This window comes from Anguilla rostrata, chromosome 8, assembly GCF_018555375.3.
Source record: "Anguilla rostrata isolate EN2019 chromosome 8, ASM1855537v3, whole genome shotgun sequence".
Lineage (NCBI taxonomy): Eukaryota > Metazoa > Chordata > Actinopteri > Anguilliformes > Anguillidae > Anguilla > Anguilla rostrata.
Window position 1 is genome coordinate 23,108,317 of NC_057940.1, and position 27,743 is coordinate 23,136,059.

General features: G+C 38.9%; 1 protein-coding gene across 1 annotated transcript; it reads left to right on the forward strand.

Annotated features, from left to right (window-relative positions):
• On the forward strand, positions 1-27,675 carry atp9b (ATPase phospholipid transporting 9B). The gene is made up of 29 exons (XM_064347085.1): positions 1-223; positions 3,369-3,542; positions 4,485-4,635; positions 6,726-6,839; positions 7,353-7,461; positions 7,623-7,681; positions 8,968-9,019; positions 10,173-10,267; positions 10,642-10,722; positions 11,306-11,381; positions 11,705-11,781; positions 12,994-13,154; positions 13,903-14,045; positions 14,250-14,362; positions 16,174-16,404; positions 17,205-17,366; positions 17,964-18,056; positions 18,372-18,455; positions 18,681-18,851; positions 19,244-19,342; positions 19,782-19,871; positions 21,409-21,553; positions 22,798-22,862; positions 23,736-23,891; positions 24,176-24,240; positions 24,375-24,483; positions 24,673-24,730; positions 25,754-25,957; positions 26,469-27,675. The coding sequence occupies exons 1-29, from the start codon at positions 144-146 to the stop codon at positions 26,603-26,605; spliced, it is 3,354 nt and encodes a 1,117-aa protein (XP_064203155.1). The 5' UTR covers positions 1-143; the 3' UTR covers positions 26,606-27,675.
• Positions 27,676-27,743: the final 68 nt, after the last annotated feature.

The following is a 27,743-nucleotide window of genomic DNA, read 5'->3' on the forward strand; positions in this document are numbered from 1 at the left end:
AGGCGGAGGAGGAGGAGTAGAAGAAGAAGAAGAATGTGAAGTGATCCCGTGCCCCTTTTTCTTGCTACGTAGTATTTTGCTTCTTCCTTTTTCTTGTGCGCTGCAATCTACCATGATGAAAGTTTGTACACAAACATTCCGAGATGGTTGACAGTATCCAGTTGCAACCGCTGCAGATAAACTCTAAGAAACGTGTTTATTACAACGCAGGGAGTCACAGCAGGTACGGGAAACTGGTTATATCTGTAACTATGGATGAAACGTGTCATTTGCAAGTTGTGAAAAAGTATTCTCGTAAGAACATGGATGTCTCGAGTCGAAGAATAAAAAAATATATAGAAATGAGTGCTACCGGGGTGTATACGTAAAGATATTAAGGATAATGGTAGTTGTTCGTTCTTAACGGGGTATTAATGCATGAACAAGAAAAACCAAGGCCCTCTTCTATAGAAAACACTTAATAAAAGGTATCTCTTCCATGGCACGTTCCAGTTAACGATTACAAAAAGTCCTACGATTTTTGAAAAAGTCTGCGTTAGGGAGTAAAATGCGTGTTTCCACTATTGACGCTAGCTAACTTGGGAACTTTGACGGCACAATGAGTTTTAAACGCTGTCCGCCTATGTAGCCTACTTTGCGAACTGTGTAGCCGAGTACGTTTAGCTCGCCGAGTCAAAATGAGCCTATATGTAAATTAGTAAAGTTTCTCTGACGAGAGAGAACAGAAGAACAGAGTAATTCATTTTAGAATTCTTAAGATTCTTGGGCCTGTATCACGAAACACGATTACTGAGTTGAGATAGTGTGTAGATAGTGGCCATAACCATGGGCTGGACAGACCATAATCATTTACAAGATTGCTTGGATAAGATTACCGTTTTTGAATTGATCTTCCTCTGACATCTGCAACATCCACCTATTGGCTTAGAGGAACAAGGCCCTCAAAAACGACAATGTCTAGTTGCGTTGACACTCTACCGTGGTGCGATTTCCACATTTAGGATTACTCACCCTTGTGATGCAGACCACTGCGTCATTTCATTGAAAGGAAGCAAACCAAGCTCACGTATGCAGCTGCCCATCCAACACAGGAACTAATATTGTTATTTAGGATTTCCTGCTTAACACAAATAATGTCAGTGTGAATGATCATCACTTTTTTATTTTAAAATTTTCTGGATTCAGATATTTTCATGTATTTTGTGGTAGTACAACTATATTAAAATGTGTGTAAATATACACCAATCAGCCACAACATTAAAACCACCAACCTAATATTGTGAAGGTCCCCCTTGTGCCGCCAGCTCTGACCCGTCGAGGCATGGACTCCACCTCTGAAGGTGTCCTCTGGTATATTAGGATTTCTGTATATATTTGTATCTACTGTATATTTGCATCTGATATTTTGTATCTACTGTAAATTTGTATTTGATTGTGTTACTTTGTTGTCTTTGATGCTGCAACAGTGCAAATTACCCCCAGGGATAAATAAAGTACACTACTACTATTGCTACTACTACTACTACTTATTACATTATTGGTTTTATTACATAAAAAATTTGAAATGGATTACATAATTGTGAGTTATTACACTATTCATAGTTTATTACATTATTAGTTGCTACAGGGCTATAAAAAGCTAAGATATTGTTAGAGGGTGAATTATTTCCACATGATTTTAAAATCTCTCGGGTCAGAGCTGTTTTGACGGCACGAGGGGGACCTACACAATATTAGGCAGGTGGTTTAAGCACAATTACAGTGTTTTTGTGCCTCTATGCTGCCTGACCAGGCACTACAAAGATGTCATTAATGACTCCAGTTCGGCGATGCATTCTTATCGGTTTACGTGTTTATGCATGTTGAATGACAGTGTTCAATATCAGATTGATAACAGAATGTTGGTGACAATGTAGCGATATCCATCAGCCGATCATTCATCGCCTTGTGTAAGGCACCGGCCATACAATTTTAAATATAGTAATTAAGTCAATGAGCACTCAAAGTTCTCCTCACAGAACATTTTTTTATTTTTAAATGCGGTGAAATCTACCACCGTGTTATTTTAACAAACGGATTCTTAATTGACCTTCAATGTGTAGTGGAGCTTTATATAAAAAAACTTGACTGACTTGTTTCAGTTGTATTTTTCTGAAGTCCTTGTTCCCAGGTTATGCTCTGTTATTGATGTTTGCCAGTTTACCTATGTCTACAGGGTCATTTTACAGTCATTAGTCTCTGGTTTTTTAGCATCTTATTGCATGATGCTTTTGCACAGTTTGTACCATGCAAAATTAATCCTGAGTTTTACACCAGTGAAAAACCCCTAAATCTAAGTTTTTCAGCACAAAATGTGTTCACATTTTGTGGAGTGACCCTACCATTAGATAAAGTTAAAATTCATAGCAGTAGCTGTAGCCTACCTAAAAATAAAGTAGGCTATACCACGCAGCCCTAATTTGGAGTGGTGGGTAAGCATTATCAAGCTTTAAGATTCCAATAAAACATAAAAGTAACTGGAAAAGTCGGCATACTTTGAGTGGTGTTTCTTCAGATGCTTTATTAAATTTGTTGTTAGAAGCTGTGCTAATGCCACCTTTTGAAACATGGGTATTGAAAATGTTGCAAGTGGCCATAGGGCTGCTTTAGGATGCCATTTTGTGTACATTCCACACAGCAGACATCGTAGCAGATTATACCAACTCGCTTCATAAACAACCACCTTGTAGAGTTTAGCGTAAAGAGTATAGACAGTCAGAAAGTACAGAGGCAAAGCTTTGCTACTGGCAAGAATTAATATGCATATTAAGCATCGCAGTGTCAGACAGGATAGGATTCAGATCGGGTGTGTCCTATTTATGATCACTCCAAGGGAAATTTTACGTTCATCCAGCACATATCAGCACGCAGCAAATTTGAATGAGAATTAACAACGAATCTCATTTTCTGCTGTGATGTGGTAGGGTCAGAATTTGGCATAAAGGGCAACATCAGTTTACTTCAATCACTTGTACAGTCCCCAGATCCCAGTCCAATGTAACACCTTTAGGATTGTGTGGAACGGGAGGTTCGCTGCATCGATGTGTGGAAAAACGAGCAGGAACTGCATGATGCTATCGAGAGTCAGCATTGACCAGAGTCCCAAAGGAATGTTTTAACACCTTATTGAATCCATGCTGTGAAGAATTTAGCTTGGTCTAAGGGCAAAAGGGGGTCCTAGATAGTTGTGCCTAATTAAGTTAAAGTGGCCTCTGAGTGTCTATTTCTGTTTTAAAGTAATTGTTTTTAAGTTATGTTCTCTGTTTGCTTGGTCTTGAGCTGCTGGTGGTGGGTTGTCTTCACTCGTGTGATTAAATCTGGCTCAACAGGTACCAGGTGGAAGATGAGGCCTCCCACATGGATGAGATGCCCCTAATGATGTCAGAGGAGGGTTTTGGGAGTGATGAGAGCGACTATCACACCCTTCCTCGGGTTCGAGTTAACCAGAGACAGCGGGGGCTGGGTTGGTTCCTGCTGGGGGGCTGGACGCAGTGGTGTAGCAGGTAGAATGGGTGCTTTTATTTGGTGTCTTGTCTTATGCTTTAATTGTGCATGTTATCACTGTTGGGGGTGTGTCTTTCTGTTTCTGTCTTCTTAACCTATTTTTATGTTGGATGATCAGTCTCCATTAAATGGCCTTTCACATGTAGACAGCATTTGACCCCTTTTTCATTGACAGTTGGTATTGTTTGTCCAGTAGAGGCAATTACATTAGTTACATAGGCACAAATTGTGCATTTTATACTAGAGTAGAACCTAAGAAATATGCCCACCTCAGGGATGTGGGGTGTTCGGAAGTCTGAGATGTTTGTCTCGTTCAAGGTGAAGTCAAAATATAACCGGTCTAATTTGAATCATTTATTTAAATGGTTTATTCACTACTCTAGCCCTGTGTATTTTTTAAAGAAATGAATCAGGGTGTCCTTTTGTATCAAAGTTTTAGAGATTAGTAATATAAAAAAAAAGCTTTAAAGTGGATCTAATTAACCGCTTCGAGAAGATACAAGACAAAACGTTTAACCAATCAGTTGCATTCTCTGACAGTTAGCAAAGTTCAATGTACTGAGAATCACACCACATTTTCTGCGGACATCACGATGTTTCTCTGTGAGAAATTAGTCCATGGATGAAAGTCGTTTTTACGAATGAAATTGAAACATCAATCTCTTCTTAATCCCAACATAATTGCATAAAATTTGTTGTAAATGAGCTTTAACATCCAAAATACAGATCTGGTCCTTTAAGAGGGTAAATATTCCCTCAAAATATGTAAAGCATAATTAAGAAAAAAATACAGCTTATTGAAATTCTGCGATTGCGGTTGGAGCAAAAACCTGTGTACACAAGGTTCCCCCAGGACCGAACTTGAGAACCACTGATCTAAATGAGTCGCATCAGCCTTTGATTTTATTTTGTGGATTTTTGGCTCTGTCCCTTATATGCAGATGCTGTGATTGCTTGTTATATGCATGCTGCCGTAAGAGAGAGATGAAGGCCCGAACTGTGTGGTTAGGCTGTCCAGAGAAATGTGAGGAGAAGCACCCGAAGAATGCCATAAAAAATCAGAAGTACAATATCATCACCTTTATACCTGGGGTAAGTTGTAATGAGAAATATTTGAAGCTCTCTTTTTAAAAATGTTGTTCTTTGTTTATGCTTGGTGGATTAGAGCTGTCACTGTTTCATTATAATGAGGAATTTGGCTTACCCTTTGAAGCCCTGTTTCCCTGTGTGAAGCCAAGGCCAATTATGGTGACCTTCCTCTGAAAAAGTAACTCTGCTCTTTCACTGAAGGGTTGCTTTGCACCTCAGTGAACCTTTTGTTCTTTCCATCACAGAGAAGTTCTGTGTACGTATGGCATAATTATGTTCAGAGACTCTATTTTTAAGATGTCTCTTGGTGCGTCCCAAGTAAAAACAACCACAAGTACAGAGGAGACGACAACCACATAGGTGGTGTTGCAATTAATGAATTATTTTTGTTTATATATTTGTTTTGTTTTGAAATTGGCAAATTCCTTCCCTTGGGTGATGTTAGAACAATGGTTGCATGTAGTGCATCAGAAAGTACCAGTGGGCTTCCTAATCCATGTCTCCTTGGGTTCAGCTGGAAGACAACTGCACATTAATTTGTCTGTTAAAGTAAGTGCACGTCTGTATTTCACCAAAGGAGGCTGAGGGAAGACTGACCCTAAAGTAGGATGTGATTCAATAATGTCCCGATTGGATCTAATGATGCGTGTGATATGTTTAACTTATGTGCTGAATTTTGTGATGGGAAGATTTTAGTTGCCTGTGGGTCTTGCGCAATAGGTCATGATGATAGGTAGTTGCAGCTTTTTCATAAGCCTGTTTGATGATCTCTCGCTAGTAACGTCGTTCGCAGAAACGCTCAGACATATTCTGTGCTTGTGTGGCAAAATGTACTCCTTTGTCACAAATGTGAACTGGTTATTGGGGATCTTCTGTCAACAAGGTGAGGATTATGTTTAGTTTAGTTTAGTTTAAAACCCAGCAGTTTTAACCAATAACAACCTCGTTTGATGTCCAGCACTTTGAATACCAAACTCAAGTGCATCAGTTGTTAAAACACCTCACTTATCCAACATGTAAAATATATTTATTTGATTTAATTTGGTAATTATTATCAAAGATAATCAAAGATTATCAAAGATAGCCAAATTCATTGATTGGCAGAGCAATCTGTTGGATCAGCCTTTATCAAAATGAACAACTCGCCACCAGATGAAAATTACATTACAGGCATTTGGCAGACGCTCTTATCCAGAGCAACGTACAACAAAGTGTATGACCATAACCAGGAACAAGTGTATCGAAAACCCTAGAGAGAAGTACTGTTCCAAGTGCAGGGAACAACCGCATAGTTTAACTTGGACCCTGTAGGTTAGACTGATTAACACTAACACAAACAAGAACAGCAACAACGCAGTCTATGCAAAAATACAAGCAGTAGTTAAGACACAAAATTAAGACATTTATTAAGTTACAACAAATATTCATGTCTAATCTAAAGACGAGGTTCAACTACCTTAAAATAACAGAGGAATAGAAGATGGCTGCAATACCAGCCTGACAGAGCACCACCAAGGAAGATACCCAGCATCTGGTGAGTTCTATGGGTCGCAGACTTGTTGCAGTCATTGACTGCAAAGGATACCAAATACGACAACTTTATTTAAGATTTCTTTTGGTCTCCTAAAATAGGGACCCCAAGTCAGGCTCACAGGCATCCAGGGGATCATCATCATATGTTGAAAAAAAAAAAAAAAGTATTATATTTTGAAATATTTCCCAACCTATATATATGGTCATTACATTTCAAGTCTGGCCAGGTACCCCCCTACAGTACGTTCAAGTACCCCCAGGCCCTAAAATGGGGGAACTACGTATAAAAAGGATGGTAACTTCTTCACGGATTATGCAATATGGATGTAAATATCCTCAAATAAAAGCTGACATTCTGCACTTTAATCGCATATTCATGGTTTAATTCATGGTCTAATTCATGCGAATTTCCAATATGCTGGAGTACAGAGGGAAAAACAACAAAAGTTGTGTCACTGTCCAAATACTTACGTGATGCACTCACATACATATGATGTCTGTGTCATATATATGCATTTTCTAAGTTGCTAACTCTCTTTATTTTTTGTGCTTTGTTTTAGGTTCTGTACCACCAGTTCAAGTTCTTCTTGAATCTTTATTTTCTGGTGGTGGCCTGTTCTCAGTTTGTACCTTCGCTGCAAGTTGGATATCTATATACCTATTGGGGCCCTTTGGTAAATATATGTCAGACTTTTTCAATGTTTCTATTATTTTAACATATTTGTTTTTTCTCGTTTACTTTTCCTTTACTAACCTATTCATTACAGCCTGAGGTTTGTGGTGGTCAGGTTGGTGACAAGAACCTTTTTTTTGAAAGGGCATGTGACATTCTGCCAGAAGAATTTTTTTTTTTTTTTCATGTGTGTTGGCTACTTCCCACAGATTAAAAAAAAACGTAATATAGCATGTCACTACAAATATGCTACTGCCACTTGTCTGTGGCTCTAATAACTACACATGATAGTGTGGGACCATTGCTGTCACCATTAAGTGGCAATTGAGTTATCAATGTGGATGACTCAGGAAGGATAATGTGCTTTTTTTTCAATATATGCATTGAACAAAATGGGGGGTGAGGGGTTCTAATCATTATGACCTTAACTGTATGTGCATGCCTATAGTGGGAACAGCAGTCAGCTTCCAGCCTGTGGATGTACATGTGGTGTGCATGTGTTTCTGTCCCACAGTGCCTTGTGCTGGCTGTGACAATCATACGGGAAGCAGTGGATGAGGTGCGGCGCTGCCGGCGGGACAAGGAGATGAACTCGCTGCTCTACAGCAAGCTGACAGTCCGAGGTGCTGCTCATTTTACCTTACTTCATTATTCATTAACCTTTAATCACCGGTCCTTATCACAATGGTTTTGTGACTTATGAGAGCAATCCCCAGTCTCCTCATGTGGCATAATGTGCATTTTGAAATGGTAATGCATTTAGCCAATACTGTTGTTTCCTCAGGGAAAATTCAAGTGAGGAGCTGTGACATACAGGTTGGAGACCTCATCATTGTTGAAAAGGTTAGTCTCTATTGATCATTACTAAGGCTGGGCTTTTGTCACGGAAGTTGCGGGTATTATGGATTTTGTGATTTTTTAATTTAATTTTTTGGCATTTCCATGATTTCCTCCATCTTTTTGTGTATTTAGTTTTGGATGATAACTGCGAACCTTAACGTAGCCTACAGTGATACCTTATTTGTATAGGCTAACGCTTTTTAGCAATATTGCCAAATGCTGGGAGAAACGGATTCTGGAGTCAACTGGGATCAAGATTCCTGTCATTGTCAGGTGATGCAATCAGGTGTTTGACGGCCCCTGTTAACAATGTCCAGCACTCCTTCCCACGTTAAGGTAACATTTATTGACCAGAGGCGTGCCGTCAAAGACCAAATCTACAATATGCAATATACAATATGTTTTACCAAAACAAACTTTAAAGAAATAAAAACGGACCCACAGTAATTGTTTTATTTTAGTAGTGCAATTTCAGCATGCTCTGTTTCTAACAGCATTATGTTGAAGACAAAATCGCATACTCTTTCTGCAATGGACTCGAATTAAGTGATTAAATGCACCATCAATGTGCCTGTCAATGTATTTTACTTGTTGGCTATTTGTTCCTAGAGCAGCTGGTTACTGTCTGTTGATTTTCAAGCACTTCAAGCTCTTTTTACTGTTGCTTCAGTTGCACATATTATTTCAATCGTTTCCCACTGCTGCGCCTCTAGTATCTATTAATTTAATAAAAAGTCTTTTTAAACTTCATGAATTCTTACATTTTTTTCAAGTTTTCTGTGATTTTCAACTTTTCCATGGCTGCTCCGCACCTTCAGCCAAAGTTTTCCGTGACAAATACCCAGCCTTAATCATCACCCGTGTTAGTCTATCTGTAGAACTTGGACTTGAGGGTTGCTTTTTTAAAATTTATTTTTTTATAAATCTAGTGCATGGATGAGCTCCAAGGTCAAAGGCAAAGAATGTGGGTACTTGTGCTTGAAAGTACAGGTCCTCATGGGTTGATCTTAACACAGATATCTAATATACAAATACCTGAGTTTGGGTCCAGAATTTGAACTAAGCGTTTGGGCCCAATTTTGATGTAGACAGAATGCCTTAGGTCTCATTATGTAATCCACAAGAGACCCACAATTATCAGCTGCCTTCTGTGAAACTTCACACTGCACTCTATTTTGTAGCTTCTGTGATTGAACTTGTGTTATGCAGAAATCAAGTATTATTTAAACGTAGAATAAGAAATAAGGCATTGTGTGGAGTTTTACCTTTTTTTGTATGTAATGCCCCAGAACCAAAGGATTCCTGCAGATATGGTTTTCCTGAGGACGACAGAGAAAACTGGTAAGTATCACTGAATTATCTGTTGATCTGTGTATGTACAGAGAGCTCCATAATGTTTGTAAGCATATTGAATATATAGTAAGAATTCTTAATGTAATGAAGAAAAACTCCCAAACGCCTGTCCAGCAGATCGGAAACACTGTTCAGGAGGTAGGTGTGGATGTGTCAGTGACTACTTTCCGCAGAAGACTTCACTTAAAGAACCAGTAGTTAGCCACAAAAACAGGATGACCAGGTTACAGTTTGCTAAGAAGTACCTAAAAGAGTCTGCAGTTCTGGAAAAGGGTCTTATGGACAGATGAGATCAAGATTCACTTGCATTGAGTGATGACAAGAGCAAAATGTGGAGGATAAAATGAACTGCCCAAGATCCAAAGCAATCTGTGAAACGTGTTGGGGGTGCTTTGGTTTGGCCAAGTATGGCTGCCACAGGTACTGGCTCACTTGTCACTGATAGCAGCAGCAGAATGAATTCTGAAGTTTACAGAAGTATCTTATCTGCTCAAATTTAAGCAACTGGTCAAAACTCACTGGGTCATCCTAGAGCAAGAAAATGTTCCCGAACGTACTGCTCAAGCAACAAAGGAGTCTTTCAAAGCTGAAAACTGGAAAATTTACAGAAAAGCACCACATGCTCAACAAGTCAGCACTAGGTGAACTCCCAGTGCTACAAGGAATAAGACTGCAGCAGCCTGAACATGAGAAGTATATCCTTTGCATGCAAAGTGAATTAACAATATGCCATAAAAAAACACCTCCTCCCTAGTCACACCCTGAGGAAGCCCTGGTGTTTTTGAATCCAGTCTGACTTTTTGATGAAAATGTCTTCGTCCCAAACATTATGGAGCTCACTTTATATGTACCTGTGAGTGCGTGTGTCTGTGTACTTCTGTCTACTTGACTTAAGAGAAAGATTTGCCCGATTTGTATGCTCCATGCTGTTGGAGCTGTTACAAATAACTTTCACACATCATATAACTGGCTTGTGAAGTTTCAGATTATTCAGAAGCCCAACAAAATACTTTTTCTGTATGCACAGGCCCAGTGACAGAATTAATGTGATGGATGGGCTTTTGATTTTCTGCACCTAATGAAGGCACCAGTGAGCCTAATGTGTCTAAATGTATGAAGATATACTTAAATCTTTTCCTAGGGTCTTGTTTTATCCGAACTGACCAACTGGACGGTGAGACGGACTGGAAACTGAAGGTGGCAGTAGCGTGTACACAGAGACTGCCCGCATTGGGGGTATGTGTTTATGTGTTTTGGATCATTCATTCTCAGATTCATTTTCACATTCCTTTCATTTGTGACCATTACCAATGTGAAAGTTTCAAATAACAGAACACGTGTGCTTATATACCTGGGTAGAGGAGGCTTTGAGATATAAAACTGGGCAGTATGCCCAGGGTCAATAAGCACTTTCTGCAAGTGCAAAGTCTCTGTTTTGTATTTTTCAGAAAAAAGGAGTGCTAATCAAGCTATAGTTAGCGAATACAGTGCCATCCATAACGTTTGGGAGAAAATTATATATATTTTTTTCCCCTTTGTTTATCATTTTGGATCCCCAGAGGATTTCTCCAATATTAACATACTGTATCCTTTATTTCACATCACTGCAGGATTTGTTCTCCATTAATGCCTATGTGTATGCTGAGAAGCCACAGCTGGATATCCACAGTTTTGAAGGGAATTTCACAAGGGTAAGCGAGGGGCCACAGTGGGATTATGTATTTAAAAATAAGGCTGTAATTCATACAAGGCTCACTCAATGTGGATGTAAATACCATACGATGATTACTACCCGTCAACTGGACCCTTCTGAGTTTGTACTGAACAATGCACCTGGAAATCAACAACTTCTTGTTGCAAATGACCTTGCCACAATAAGTTTACTTGGCTTCACACATCTAAGACTAACCTCTCCTCCTTTGCCACATTTCTTGCAACTTGAGTACTTATTTTACCTACACTACAGGCCAATGGTATTACGCTACCTGTGGTACCCGTTCCATTTAACTGGCAGTTGACTTAGACTTTTTTAAATGCCTATTGCATTTCACTCATTTGTCAAAAACGACAGGATTTGAAACTTTCTTCACGAATTCCCAGTTCTTGGAACTTTGGAACTGGTTCCAATTCAGAACGAGTTCTCGATACCGAGCCATTATTATGATTCATTACAACACGTGCAGTATGGACAAGTTCGTATGTATTCTTAACCTCATTTATATTGTAAAGTATGTTGTATTTTCTCTGGTGACTGGTGTGTTATTTTTCCTACAGGAAGACAGTGATCCCTCCATCCATGAGAGTCTATCCATCGAGAACACTCTGTGGGCTAGTACTGTTGTGGCGTCCGGTAAGTCTTTCGCTTATCATAATGGTAACCAACCCTGTCTCTGGATATCTACCATGCTGTGAGTTTAATTTCAACCCTTATTTGACACACCTGACTCTGCTAATTAACAACTCAATGATATATTTTGCTGTTGAATGAGGTGTGCTTTGTTAAAGTTAGACTGAAAACCTACAGGATGGTAGATCTCCAGGAACAGGGTTGGTTACCACTTGCTTTTCAGATTTGTTACATTGCTTACACATATTAAGATATGTTTACCTCTTATATTTTAAAGCTATTTTGCTTGGATATCTTAACACTGCAATTCCTTTCCTGTGTGACAGGAACAGCAATAGGGGTTGTGATCTACACTGGCAAAGAGACCAGAAGTGTGCTGAACACATCCCATGCTAAGAATAAGGTAAAGGCATTCTATCTCTTGTGGACTCAGATGAGCACTATCCCCCCCCCCCCCCCCCCCACCATTGCACATAATATCCACTTCTGAGAACGATATTTTAATTCATGATTATGTAAGAGGTTCAAAAGAGTTAATATATTATCATATTATGGATGGAACTTTAAATGATTTATTGAGGACTTGCAGATGTTGTTTTTGACCACATAACGTTTTCTAGTGGATGGCAAAAAACAACATTGTTGGGGCATTTGTTGTGGACAGCATGCAGTGGACAAATCGAGCAAGGAATGACGAGTCGAGCATGTGAAAGATAATCATGAAAATAATACAATTTGATAGAACTTCTCTACATTACTCAATTTAACATAATAACATTACATTTGGATGTAATGTTATTATGTTAAATTTGGTTTCTCAGTGGGGTTCTTCAGGGATAGCATTAATCATGTTGGAAAACAAACACACAGCAGTTGTATGCCTCATTCTGTCTGTCATTAGGAAAAGCTGGAAGGGTAAGTGTATGCATAGATCCTGCTCCCTGAATCATATACGTATACCCTTTTCCAAGTTCAGTAATTATATCAGGGCTTGACATTAAGAACATTTTTCTCCTTTGACCAATCGCTGATACAAAATGTTGGAAATTGGCTTAGTTTGCCTGGGGATTTTGAGTTTCGAGGCAAGTGGTTGTAGTTTAATCGAGGATAAAAGTTAGTTTGTTAGCTTGCTAGCAATACATAGATATTGATGAGTTGTCGTTTTAATGTTACTTCTATAAATAGCTGTTTTATCTTACAAGTTAATGTCAAACCAAATAGAAATGTGAGTTGATACAAATAAAATGAATGATCAAGCTTTAAGGCTTAGGTTAGTTGTTGGTACACAAGTGTTGGTACAAAAAAGTTATTGAATCATTTTGTATCAGATAATGTATTTCAATATAATAAATGCTTACTCATAAATAAATGAATTTTTGTCATATGTCTCATCAACCGGTCTTTCTGCGAAGAATGGGTGCAGTCAGCACTCTTTTTATATGATTTATAAAAATATGATCTAAATCCTTAACCTGTTGACTCAGCCCTATTCTGTTTTAATATTACTTGAAATAGCCATTGACTGTTTGTACTATTATCTTGTTCTAAGCCTCAAACACGGAATAATTTGGAATAAAGCAGAGGTTTTTCTCCCCCCTCCCCTCACTTCCCTCAGGTGGGCCTACTGGACCTGGAGTTGAACCGGCTGACCAAGGCCCTCTTTGTGGCCCAGGTGGTGCTGTCCGTTGTCATGGTGGCGCTGCAAGGCTTTCTGGGCCCCTGGTTCCGAAATCTTTTCCGCTTCGTTGTGCTCTTTTCCAACATCATCCCAATCAGGTAATCATGTCCCGGCACCTGTTTTATTCTGCGTACATTTTCAATAACATCAAGATAATACCTGCAAATACAGGCATGAAATGTAATTCATTACTTAATAATAATAAATGTATTTTATTTAGCGCTTTTCATAGTCTCAAAGACGCTTTACAATACATGAATACATACAATGAATCATACAATGCAGAAAATAAACAATGCAGAAAAGGCAGTGGGACTAGTGGTGCAGTGGTGGTGGGAGGGGGAATACAAACATCAAGGGAAGGCTAGGGAAAAGAGGTGGGTTTTAAGACATGATTTGAAGGAGGTGAGTGAGTACTTCAGTTTTCTTTAAATCAAACTGCAAACAAATTTCGATTGGAGACCTTTCTGCATTCACTAAAAGATAAGAGGCTACAGTCCCTCATCTGCATGCTTTGACACTCTGCATAAATGTTACAGGGGTAAGTCGAGAACGGTTCATGTTAACTGAAATCAGATAAAGAAATTGGAGTTAGATACACAAATTGAGGATAGATTATATTTATTTAACCCCGTTCCTGAAACACTACATGCCATCCTTCTCTGCTTAGAACAGTGGTGTCATTTTGTGTGTTTAAGCAGAGTCCTACAATAATTAGAAAACATAAGTTTAGACAAAGGGAAACTGAGCCATATTTTTGTTTGATTCTGATTCCTATCTAGCCCTTCTGGTTTGTTAGCTGATGGTATTTTGTGTTTGACCATTGCCTCGTGTTTGTATGTGCAGCTTGCGGGTCAATCTGGACATGGGAAAGTCAGCCTATGGGTGGTTGATCATGAAAGATGAAAATATTCCTGGCACAGCTGTACGAACCAGTACCATCCCAGAAGAGCTTGGGCGACTTGTGTACCTGCTGACAGACAAAACCGGTAGGAGCTGGCTTACATATACTTACAAATTCCACATAGATTCGCTTGCTTTCTATTTTCTCTGTGGCTGAATCACTAAACACAAAATATTCACACTTGAAGGGATCCATTTCATGACATTTTGGGGTGAATTAGACATGATTTCAAAGAAACCTTTAATTGTTGTTATACAGTTTATGATTTCATCATTTCTTTGAATTGCAGGAACTCTGACACAGAATGAGATGGTATTCAAACGCCTTCATCTGGGAACTGTGTCATACGGGACAGACACAATGGATGAGATTCAGAGTCATATTGCACAATCATATGCACAGGTAACACTGTTCTCACTGTTTATATAAAACTCTTGATGAAAGATCTCATCAATGATATCTATAATATTATGTATTTTTCCAAAGAAAAAATACTTTTTCTTGCAATGTTTCTTGAAATAATTTGCTCTGTTGGCCTTAGAATTAATTCTGAATATTTGAATTGCCAATCTTTAGTATCATACTGGAGAGACAAAGGGTTGGCGAGATAAAGAGGAAAGATAGGGAGAGGTAGAGGAGGAAGGCGAGGGGAGAATAGAACTGGCGGGTGTAAAACATGAGTAACTTGGTGTTTAAGTGTTAATGGCTTGTGTTTTGGGCTGGGTGATATACCGCAATAAGGAATATAGAATGCAGTCATCGCCACCGTGTTGTACATTGCCTTTCTTGTCACGCGGCCTTTTAAGTTTGGTTGGTTACTACTTCATCAGGTATAATTGGAGAGAAAAAGACAAAAAGGAATGGCATAAAGTAAGCCTGTGAGATGCTGGTGTAAAGTAAAACTGAGATTCTGGTGTAAAATATTAGATACTTGTTATACGTGTCAGAGGCTGGAGTAAAGTGAGATTTTGACCGGCTTGTTTGAAGTGAGTGTGAGATGCTAGTCTAGAGTGTGCGACTTGGAAAGAGACTGGCACAAATTACAAGAGATTGCTGTAAAATACAGTAGTGAGATTTGTTGTACAGTGTGAGAGGACTGTGTAAAGTATAATTGTAGTAAAAACTAAAAACTATTTTTTTTCTTTAATCATACCTGATGTGGTAGTGAACAACCAAATGTCTGAGGCCATGTGAAATGTTTCCGGGAAAAAATATTTCATCACTGATACCTATTGGGTATAAGACAGCCAATCAGCAGCAAGGTCATACAGCTTCTATGTGATCATGTGAATTGTTTTTTCAGTTGCATGCAGGGCTTAACGTTTTGGCTCACCAGCCACTGCGGCTAGTGGTTTCCCAAAGTCACTAGCCACTAAGAATTTCCACCAAAAAATGGAATACTTTATAACTAGTTAAAATGGAATTCTTGATATCAAAAAGAAGTTGAATAAAAGCTTAAACAGCTAATAGAGTTCACCTTTTTTTAAAGCATAGGTTACTATTGGCTTGACTTAGGGGGCAAGACCTGAGAGGGGCAATGGGATTACCATAGTGTGCACCCAGACTTTATGGGAGCTGTTGTATCATGTAATATCAGCTCAAATGGGATTGATTGTTTCAGATACCTTTTGTAAACTACAGTGTTTTTGTCATAGAAAATACAAAGGTCACTATCAAAGTGGTTAGTAAGAGTGACGGAGTTGCACACCACTGCTGAATTCTACTCGCATTTGGTGGATGGCGGGTGTTAATGTCAAGCCCTGATCTCATGGAAGCTGCAAGGCCTTGCTGCCATCAAGATGCTTGCTGCTGATATCAGTGATATTTTTTTTTTTTGGTAGCATTTGACATAGACTCTTGTGTTTGGTTTTTACGACCGCATCAGGTATGATTTTTTTTTAAAAGACAAAAGATGGCCTGTATGCCTTTGGCGGCGATTATTCTTATTTCGCTTTCAAAATTCAATATATCGGGGCTTCTAGTGGTGCAGCCCGTAGAGCGCTAACCACAAGCTCAATGCGAGCCGCGATGTTGGCGGTTCGAATCCGACCGCCGACCTTTGTCGCACATCTCTGCCTCTCTCTCCTCCTAATTCTTCCTGTCTCTCTACACTGTTCTATCAAATAAAGGAAAACCCCCCCCAAAAAAATTCAATATATTGTGCAACCCTAGGAAAAAACAGTTTGAAAACAGTGTTTTTTCTGTCTTCTCAGGTCAGTGGCTCCAGCTCCAATCCTTCCTCTAATCAGCAGCCAGCTGCACCCAAACTTCGCCGGAGTGTTGGTTCACGCATCCACGAGGCGGTGAAAGCCATTTCACTGTGCCACAATGTCACTCCTGTATATGAACCCCAGGTGGCAGTCAGTGGTGAGACTGAGTACACAGAGGTGGATCAGGATTTAATTGACGAGAACCGCAACTACCAAGCTTCCAGCCCAGATGAGGTCAGCATCTCATTCTATGATCATGTGTGTCTGCACGATATTATTTTCCAAGTGAAACATCTGAGTACCGTTCTTACTAAATGTTTTTCTTATTGCTCTCTTTCTTCCCAAATTGTTAACACTATCAGCTCAGAGTTTATATACTGCTCATACAAGATGAGCATGTTATGATTATGTTATATGTGAAGATATATGCTATTCAGAGGCCTCGTTATTTTACGAGGTTTATTTTAATTCCATCTCGGAGGATTTTATTCTTGCAAATGTAAATTATTACAAGTAGGATGCATTAAAATGAATTGGAGAAAATTGATGTAAAGAAAATATTATAGAAATTACACATACAACATTATATCTCTGAAGTAAGCCATGCTCATTTTAAACACTTAACACGTATTTAATATGAAATAAATATTCGACCTTACCATTGGTTTTACGCATAAAGATGTCAAGATTAATTGGTAATTTATTGTCTTGAACAATCAGTTTGAGAAATAAACATGCAAATAGAGACCTGGGGTAGGTATTTACAATGTGCAAAACCGCACTTGCATTTTAAACTCCTTTCAGTTTGTTCTGATTTGACCAATAACTGTTTTATCATGTTGAGGACAGTAGAAGCTTTCCTACAGCATATTTTAACTATTAGCTGTTAGCATCCCTAATTTCTTGTTATTATTCAAAAGTTTTTAAAATCAGTGTTTCATCGTGAGATGTCTCCCTCCCCCATTTGATGCAAGTCCATTGTGACAGTTGTATGCTGGTGTATATTTGACCTCTGACCTCTTACCTGTCCTCAGGTGGCATTGGTGTGCTGGACTGAGAGTGTGGGCCTTACACTGGTTAACAGGGACCTGACCTCCATGCAGCTGAAGACCCCTCAGGGACAAATCCTCTCCTTCTACATCCTACAGATTTTCCCCTTTACATCAGAGAGCAAGAGGATGGGCATCATTGTCAGGGTGAATCATATTACACCCCCCACCCGTGTGCCTCCTCGAAGTGAATGAGCATGATGCCACTGGCAGCATGCGTTGGAATATAGATATTAGCTGGCTTCCTCAAGTGAATCCATAAACCTAATCACAATTGCAAGGGGGGGGATACTGTTGCCGACAAAATCAGAAGCCTAAGTGCAGTATGTTTTCAACAAGGTTTTTTTTTTTGAGCTGGTAATAAACTTGTATTATTGATGTACCAGCGTTGGATTTACTCTCTTACTTGGTTGATGCATAAAATTGTGAATAAATGTAATAGATTGAAATTGGAACTAATTATTTAACAGGCCCATTCTTAGACAGAACATAATTGCTTCTCTTATATTTGACTGTTAAGTCTGTGTGCCACATGAAATATTCTTAAACGCAGACTATAATTTGTTGGCACAGTTTGACTGATTGTTTAATATTCAATCTGTATAATGTTTAATATTTAATAACTTTGTCTTGTTTGTGTTATTGATTTAATGTGATTATTTAACTTTATTGTGAGAATATTTTGTGTTAAATGTTTGATCTGTTCATTCTAATCGATGTAATTCTTTTTTATGTTTAACCCAGGAAGAGTCTACGGGTGAAATTACCTTTTATATGAAAGGAGCAGATGTTGCAATGGCGACCATTGTGCAGTATAATGACTGGTTGGAGGAGGAGGTAAGGAGTCAAACGCAACCACTCACACGTTTAAAGACACCCACTCTTACAGTAATGCACACACACACACTCACACATATTCAAATGCACACACACTGACAGGCACACTTGCATACTTGCACAGAAACATACCCTGACACATGAACATGCAAATCCACACCACCTCATATGTAATGAGTGTGACGTGTGCTACCAGCCTACATTTGCCATTGATTGTTGTTTGGTCCACAAGAATAATCAAATATTTAAGCTGGGTAGTTTCCAGCATGTAAAGAACGATGAATAATTGCTCTCTCCATTTGTCTCTTGTTCTAGTGTGGTAACATGGCCAGGGAAGGTCTGCGCACATTGGTCGTTGCCAGAAAATCCTTATCTGAGGAGCAGTACCAAGACTTTGAGGTAAAAATGTTGCTGACATGTCAAGCTATACACTAAAAGCATAAGCACTAACCCATGCCCATCAAACTACACACAAAAAGCATGACACCTGAGCAATGCATGCCATGCTAAACACTATAACCTTACATGCACAGAGCAAACTGAGCACTGAGATGTGTGTTGCAAATGACATGCTAAAAGAACAAACGCTGTATCATCAGGCTAATGCGGTTTCTCATTCTGCAGAGCCGTTACAACCAGGCCAAGCTCAGCCTGCATGACCGGGCTCTCAAGGTGGCGGCTGTGGTTGAGAGCTTGGAGAGGGAGATGGAGCTACTCTGTCTCACAGGAGTGGAGGATCAGCTGCAGGCCGAAGTGCGACCCACCCTGGAGCTGCTGCGCAACGCTGGCATCAAGGTGTGATTACCCAGCTGTGCCCTCAGCCACACAAACCACACCAATCACACACACCCACGTTCTGCATCAGTCTCACACACCCACGTTCTGCATCAGTCTCACACACCACACCCATACTCAACCACCAGTTGTGCTCACCAGTTGCAGTACTATAGTTCTGGGTTTAAGTAATTATTTAGAGGATTTGTCAGTACTCGTGTCTTAAGCAGTTTAGACCCCCTATTGGAGTGCCTGGGTCCTTTCTCTTTTTTTCAAAATGGCCACACTTCTCTTAACTGAGCATGTCACTGCCTAATCAAGCACCATGCTAATCTACTTCAAGTTCTTCATCAGAATTCAGAACAGAAATCTTCTTTCGTTGTGTGATGATGTTATTATCACCTCTGTTTCAGATATGGATGTTGACAGGAGACAAACTTGAAACAGCCACCTGCATTGCAAAAAGTTCACATTTGGTTTCAAGGAGCCAGGACATTCACATCTTCAGACCAGTATGATTTTTCTCCTTTATATGTGTACTGTTAAATAGTGTGCCATGTGACAGTAAACTATTTAAATAAGTTTAGACAATACAGTGAATTGTCTACGTAGGTATGTTTTGATGTAAGCTGGCATTTAGGATACATGCCATAAAACAAAAAAATAAAGCTTTACCAGATTATCCTGGTGCCTTATATCATTAGCTTATCTTAGCTTTTCTCTGCCATAGTGAGATGAGATCTACCATAGAACCTCAGATATACCATCACTACAGGAATGTATATCTTTCCCTCATTTCTGTGTTGTGTTTTCCATTTTAATCAGAGTACATGGTTACTGCTTCACTGGCAGAATGAGTAGGCATGCCATGTGCATTCTTTACACATTTCCTACAGCATGACTACTGTCTTGCTCTTTCTTTGCATAGGACCTAAAATTCTGCTTTTATAGGTCTCTAACAGAGGGGAAGCGCATTTGGAGCTCAATGCATTCAGAAGAAAGCATGAATGTGCCCTGGTCATTTCAGGAGATGCACTGGAGGTATGTTTAACACAATGTTATGACTGTTCTGAGGAAAAAGACAAATGATCAGTGTCTGTCATAGCAATTTTGAAATGCTGCAAATTGTAAAACTATATAATTGTTTTGTTTGCTCAAGGCAGATGTTGTCTCTAAGCGCTGACACAGGACCAGCTAACTCGACCCAAATCCTAACTTTACCCATTAGGAGGAAAATGCAAAACTGACTTCACACACTTACACCTGAACAGTTCTGGTTAGATGTTTAATAAATGCAAATATTCATTTTTTGATCTTGTAAATTAAGTTCTTAATTAAATTAAGTTGGATAAAAAGAACCAAAAAGATTTTAAAAAGATGTATGTGCTGCATACAGGACATATACTAAGATATAAATCCTAAATAAATTGAGTGCCTATTTGCTCTGGTACTATTTAGTTTTGACATTTTTTGCTCCATTATACTGTTCATTTTTAAGTTTATTTTATTTTTTGTCAAACTTGAATGTTCAAACTTAAATATTTAAATTAAATTGTATCAGTGAGAAGTGTGTGTTCCTAGGCTTATTGGGCTCTTTGTGATTTCTAAGCTGACCAGTGCTCTCTTTCTCCTAAATGATGTTCCAAACAGTTGATTTTGGTTAGCTTAAGGTTTGGCCTATGCCAAACCTGACTGTTTTTAATGCCTCCGCGACAGCACAGCCGTGGCCAGAGGCATTGTTTCCGTCCGTCCGTCCGTCCCATTCTCTCATGAACGCGATATCTCAGGAACGCCTTGAGGGAATTTCTTCAAATTTGGCACAAACGTCCACTTGGACTCAAGGATGAACTGATTAGATTTTGGTGATCAAGGTCACTGTGACCTCACAAAACACGTTTTTGGCCATAAGTTTCACACAAATGTCTAATAGGATAAAATGATGAAGTGATGACATTTTATATCCAAATGGTCAAACAGAGCACTGGCTACTGGTTGGCGAAGGCATACAACCGCGAGGCGGTATTTCTAGTTTGTTTTTTCTTTTATTTCTTCCTTGATTTTTGTGTGCATAGCTCTGGTCCTCATGGTGACACATGCCAATTAGAGACTCCAAAGGCAATCAAATTAGAAACTAGATACTGAAAGCTCTCTTATTCCAGCACTAAGGAAGCAATTTAAGACACCTGACTAAGCAGAAACACCTGTGACACCATTTGTCCCAAACATTGACACCCAGAAATGGGGAGACTATTTATAAAAAGTGCCGTAATTTCTACACGGTGAAACCAAAATGTATAAAAATTCCCAAACATCGTGGCGCTCAATGTATGCTTGGTGCCCTAACTGAACAGTTGTGAAAGGCAGTGCATATATTATTTTTATCAACCATTAAAGCTGGTGATGAATATGTATCCGTTCCTGATCCTTTTCTGCAGCCAGGCCGATAACCTATCACATTCATGTTTGGTTTTTCAGTATGCGAGCTAGTATGAAATCAAACTGAGCCAACAGTGAATTCAGTGCATTTGCTTTGTTTATAAGAGGTCATGTTGTTGTGTGTGTGTGTGTGTTTTTCCAGGTGTGTTTGCGGTATTATGAGCATGAGTTTGTGGAGCTGGCGTGTCAGTGCCCAGCTGTGGTGTGCTGCCGCTGCTCACCTACGCAGAAGGCCCAGATCGTCGAGCTTCTGAAGCGACACACAGGCAATCCCACTTGTGCAATAGGTGAGCGTCATATCTTAATATGAGCATAAATTGCAACTAGGTACAGTTTGTGGGTAATCGTCCTGATGATTTCTTGATAAATGAGGGGTATTCTATATATCGAGTATACAGCGGGGGATGGGGGTACTCTTTCACCACATCTGTAAATAGCTATGGATATACATGTTGCTGACATATACCTATTCACAGGCATACACAGTTGAGGTATTATTGTCATAGTTATTATTAGTAGTGGTAGTAGTAGTAGTAGTGGTGGTGGTAGTAGTAGTGGTGGTAGCAGTAATAATAATTGTGGTATGATGGCAATAATTGTAATCATTTTAATAATGAATATATTCTATACTTTACATCTTAACAGCGAAGTGCACATACCACGTTTTGCCCAATTGTGCTCATGCTGCAAAGCTCATCATAACATCCACTGTCTACTTGGGGGAGTGCAAACAAGCGTTTGTTCTCCTTTTAAGCATGTGGTGTCTGCTGCGGCTTCTTACAGAGTTCCAAGTCAGACTCTCACAGACATGAGTCTGTCAGTTTCAGTCATTGTGGAAATATGATATTTTAGGGATGTGAATTTATGCTAATCTCTGTGAATGCGCTTTATGATTTACATTAATTGACATTTGTTTGGCGTTTATGAACATACGCATGTGGATATGGAAAAAAAACTGTGTCTGTGTGTATTTGATAAATCCGGCAGAATTTGTTAGGTCATTTACGACTACACGTAAATTCACACACAGTTTTATGAAAATATTGATAAATACGGCCTATTGATTTTCTTCATCAAAAAGATGAAGCTGTTAAGATCACTAAGAGAGCCCAGCGGGAAGGTATTGGCCCACCCTCAGCAGTGAACTTGAGTGACCCATTAACCAAGGTGCTTACTGTGTGATTACGGGATAAGAAGGCATTGTGTGGATTTGGTTTAGATTGACATTGGCACTTCTCTGGTCAGAGAGTGGACAAGCAGCAGTCTGAGGCCTAGATTGAATCAACATTGCTTGAAACAGAGACAGATTGGCGATTTAATTCTGGTCGTCACCAAACTGTACTTAAGATGAAACGTGCAAAGTATTTTTTATTGTGAATCACAGTTAAGGACAAATGTTGATTGAATTTTGGCCTTGTGGCATTAGGCTTGAACCCGCCAGTTTTTTCTCAACCTGGCTGGACTGAGGAAATGTAGCTAGCTCTATGTCCGATACTGGAAATTTAACCCAGACTGTCCCTGTGTCTCTCAGGTGATGGAGGCAATGATGTTAGCATGATCCAGGCAGCAGACTGTGGTATTGGCATAGAGGGAAAGGTAAGGAAATGCATCTGTCCAATCAGCTCTCAGAAGCCCCTTTCAGTCTTTTACTCTTTCTGCTGCTGTTGATGCCATCATTCTCTACAGAATGTATTTTCACTCCTTCCATTGTTATTGTGACTGCACCTGGACATGACACTGTTATCTTTAATTAATATTGAAACTCTGAAAAACTTTTTTTGTTTTTGCAAGCCTTTGGTTGGCATGGTTGTGGGCAAACATAGTGGTTCACTCTGATTTGTTTGAATCATTCTTAATACTTACCTAGCTATGTAATTCTACCTGCTTTTCAAGCAAAACATGTTTTGTAGTAGTTATTGACCAGAGAAGTGTGGCTAGTGTGTAAATTATTTGCCAAAGTGCCACCAAAGAATGTTGTGACTGAGTAATCACTTGTAACTGGGATTCCAGTTATAGTCCTTTCGTGATTTATAAGATGTGGTAATTTAATTTATCTTTAATTTAGCCGGGATCCCATTGAGATACAATATCTCTTCTTCTAGGGAGCCCTGGTCAAGATTGTAGCAGTCTAAAGTCTAAAAGTTTCACATTTAAAGAGATTGGATGATCAGCACATCCCCAAATTAGCTGGGGGTTATACCACATTGAAGAGTGAACACCACAAGGTCACTACATCGTACGCCTTCCTTTATTTAATGCCATTTGGAACTCCATTAGAACTCTCCGTAGAACTTCGCAATGATAACTGAACTTAATCTTGCACGGACTAAATGTGGTGATGGCACCAGCTCTTAGAAGGGAACGCAGGCAGGCTTTTGCACACTTACTCTTGACTGTTACGGCCTTGAAATTGGTGGAGGCTTGCTGCTCGGCACTGGAGCTCACAGCTTGATGGTCCTTTGACTGCAGGAGGGGAAACAGGCATCCTTGGCGGCAGACTTCTCCATCACGCAGTTTAAACACATCGGCCGGCTACTGATGGTCCATGGACGCAACAGCTACAAACGCTCTGCTGCACTTGGGCAGTTCGTCATGCACAGGGGCCTGATCATCTCCACCATGCAGGTATCCAAGTTAGTTGTCATCATATTTACTGTGAAACTTTTTTTTAAATGAGCTATTTCATCATTACTTGTGTAGCAGTAATTGCAGAATGAACTTAATTTCAAACTGTTAGTGAATTTCAAATTTTAGTTAAAGAAATTTAAACGGTACAGTGTAGATTCAATGAAAATCATTTGTGTTGTTGCTTATGACAGTAATCATTTTTTTTTGTAATGCCAAATAGAAGTGCTGGTTTGTGCTAATTGGAAGTTGTTTATTGTTTAAAGCTAACTTTCTCTTTACAGGCTGTCTTTTCTTCCATATTCTACTTTGCCCCTGTTCCCCTATACCAGGGTTTCCTGATGGTGGGGTAAGGTTATGTTTTACCAGACTTCCCTGATGGTAGAGTGTTTGTCATACCAGGGTCTCCTGTTGTATCGTATAAGGCTTATTTGTATGCACAAGCCATTTCATACGATTCCTTCAACATTTCTCCTGCCTCAGGTATGCCACCATATACACCATGTTCCCAGTCTTCTCTCTGGTTCTGGACCAGGATGTGAAGCCAGAGACTGCACTCCTCTATCCTGAGTTATATAAGGACCTTACCAAGGTCTGACACAGATCAAGAGCTAATAGTGATGATTAACTAATTATGTTATGAAAAGGTGTATTTGTATTGCATTTCATTTATGAAGTATATTTTTGTCATTTAATTGTTTTGTTTAAATACTGTAATTGCAACATAATTTTGACTGTACACACTGTAATTGTGTTTAATTTTGTTTCTTCACTTTTGTAGGGACGTTCCTTGTCTTTTAAGACTTTCCTTATTTGGGTATTAATAAGCATATACCAAGGTAAATGCTATATGCCGTATCCCCTTTTATTAAGCTGTTACTGAATTTTAAGCTTTTAATTTTTAAATTCTAAAGTTGCTTTTCACATTATGTAAGAAAAACTATGCACACCATGATTAAACGTATTCTGCTTATTGTGCTATATTGCAAGCAATTACATAAAAAGAGGTAACACAATAATTTAACTGATCAAATTAAAGCCTGACATGAATCAGTAGGCTCCTAATTTTGTCACGTGGCCACTAATACTACTGTAACCTACTGTTTACTGTGGTAAATAATGTAGAATTCAAAGACACAGAAAATGATAATGAGCCCAACCTCCATTCTGTTAATGATATTAAGGGGAAAAAAATTAAGAACGATTTTAAATGTGTTCAACAACTTCATTAGGAGCCTCATGATTTGATCATTAATTTGATCAGTTAAAACTTTTTACCTCTTTTTATCTGCAATACCACCGTAAGCATAATGTGAACATTAGATCTTTATTCTTCATGGCATGCATAGCTATTTCTGACAATGTGGTTTACAGAGATAAATAATCCCCCTAAACATGAAAAGTGACTAATTAAGAAAAATTGACAGCACCATTGCCAGCTATAGCCAGAGGTACACACTGGTGATGCAACAATTCTGGGCCGTATGTCTACCATCTCCTCCTGACGTTGGCAGGAAAGGTTGCTGGCGGCAGATTAACTAGCTTGGTTGAGTTTGGGGTTGGGAAAAATGGGATAAAATCGGGGATAAAATGTAAAATAAAATAAAAAAATTTCCACCCAAATTCCATTAATTCCATTCAGTAGTTTAATGAATTCAGTAGTTTATGTATAATCTTTATGAAATGATGCTTCAATTCTGTCATACTCTTTTTATTTATTTAGAGAACTTTGTTTGGGGAGCTATAGTTGATTTTAGTTGCTTTAGGTGTTTTCCTGAGAACGCATATGTTGGAGTATTATTCGGATGTATTTTTTGTTCATTTTCTTTGATGTTTTGTGTTTGGACTCCGGTCTCTGACAGGTGCCATCCTGATGTATGGGGCATTTCTGCTGTTTGAGTCAGAGTTTGTGCATGTGGTGGCCATCTCCTTCACCGCGCTCATCCTCACAGAGCTCCTGATGGTTGCCCTGACTGTGCGCACCTGGCACTGGCTCATGGTCTTGGGAGAATTCCTCAGTCTGGGGTGCTATCTGGCCTCCCTCGCTTTCCTCACTGAATATTTTGGTGAGTGATAACCTCAGCCCTCATGGGACTGTCAAAGTGTCCTGTATTAAAGGCAGTAGCCACTAGCCTGTGGATGCCTGGTGCATCTTTTGGAGTTAATTTAAAAAAAGTTGAGGTATGCTAGCTGACTTTGCATGATCCAACCCCTGGGATGTGCAGACAATTGTGCCCTCCCACCACAAATTCCCAGTCATATCCATTTCAAAGCTTATTCAGTAAAAATAGGACATTGTAACTATGGATCTGTATATGATACACAGTCATGGTGTTTCATGTGTTTTCTGCAACATGTCATAACTCTCTAAAATGTAGACTCTTCTGGAATCAACAGCAACACTGCTTTTTACTTGCAGTGGGGGATAAGAATTATCAAATTTATAAAAACAATGGAACTTCCAGACAAAATACAGTATTTACATTTATGTCTGGAATCACAATGTAGATTGGATACAGATATGATAGTTGTATGTTGTGAGGGGTTCAACTCATCAGCCATTTCCTCTCTTCTCAGATCCAGCATTTATCACGACCCCGGCATTCCTTTGGAAAGTGTCCCTGATAACCGTTATCAGCTGTCTTCCTCTCTATATAATCAAATACTTGAAGCGCAAACTATCCCCACCAAGCTATTCAAAGCTTACTTCATGAGTGAAGACTTTGAGCAGCAATTCAGTTTACCTCATGAGGAATGTGATGAGTTACTCCAGGCATGCCTTGTGAGCAAGGATTTGGAGAATATCCCTTTCTTTCCAAGTTGGGTATTCCTTGTTGCTGAACTGTGCTGAATGGGCCAAGCCGAAGACACTGGAATGTTGAAGGAGCAAGAGAGAGGAAAAACTTGAGATTCACCTTAAAATTTGTATTGCACTATTTACAGCCCTGCCACACTTCGTATTAACTTGCATTCTGTTTCATATGTGGCATTCTTAAATTGTTCATTTTTAAAAGGTGATTATTGATTTTGTTTAAGGGTTTTTGTAAACAAAAAACTATATAAATAATAATATACTGGTATATGTACAGGTTTGTACTGTTTTAGCCGCAGGTTTTACAACTTTTGCTACACACGTATGTGACTTGAACCTATGTACTGTTAACATTCTGTTTGTGAAATTTTCTGAACAAATGATGCAGTCATAGGAGAGTGTTATTTGGCAAATGTATTTGTTCTAAGAACAATTAGCCTTTTGCTTCTGCTTTTTTCCCTCAGTAACAAATTGCAGAATTACTTAATTATGAATCATGATTTTGAAGTCATATAGTACCATTCATTCACTCCAACATAAAGATGGTCATATTTAACACTCTGCTCCTGAACATACAATTTTTTGTGTGTGTTGAAACTTGAGATGCTTTTCCATTTTTCTTGGTGCACATTTCTACCATTCTGATTTTAAGTATTTTATGTTGATTTAACTAATTTTGATTAAAGAACTATACATTTCTGTTTTATCTAAAAAGGTCTTGTGTAACAAGTTTTCAGAATTTTTGCCCAATGTTGAAACAGAGTGCAATGATGACTGTCTGCTGCAGTATGATTTCATGTTGCTAGGTAGTTGCTGATTTATTTTGCCTGCTTAAAGTGAGGCATGCAGTATTTTTGCTTTCTTAATGATAGCAGGTCTCCTCCATCCATGCTTTTTTTTTCTGTTTACTTTTTTGTTTAGCACTTTTATCCTTTTTTTTTTTTACATTACCAACATTGTACATTACCATTTAATGGAGTCGTGTTTTTTTTTTTTTAACAATTGAAAACAACCCCACCCACACCACACAGCCTTGAATT

Coding starts and splice junctions, on each gene's coding strand:
- atp9b (XM_064347085.1), top strand. CDS start 144: ATGGTTGACAGTATCCAGTTGCAACCGCTGCAGATAAACTCTAAGAAA. Junction 17,367..17,963: donor GGATGGGCATCATTGTCAGG/GTGAATCATATT, acceptor TGTTTAACCCAG/GAAGAGTCTACGGGTGAAAT. Junction 18,057..18,371: donor ATGACTGGTTGGAGGAGGAG/GTAAGGAGTCAA, acceptor CTCTTGTTCTAG/TGTGGTAACATGGCCAGGGA.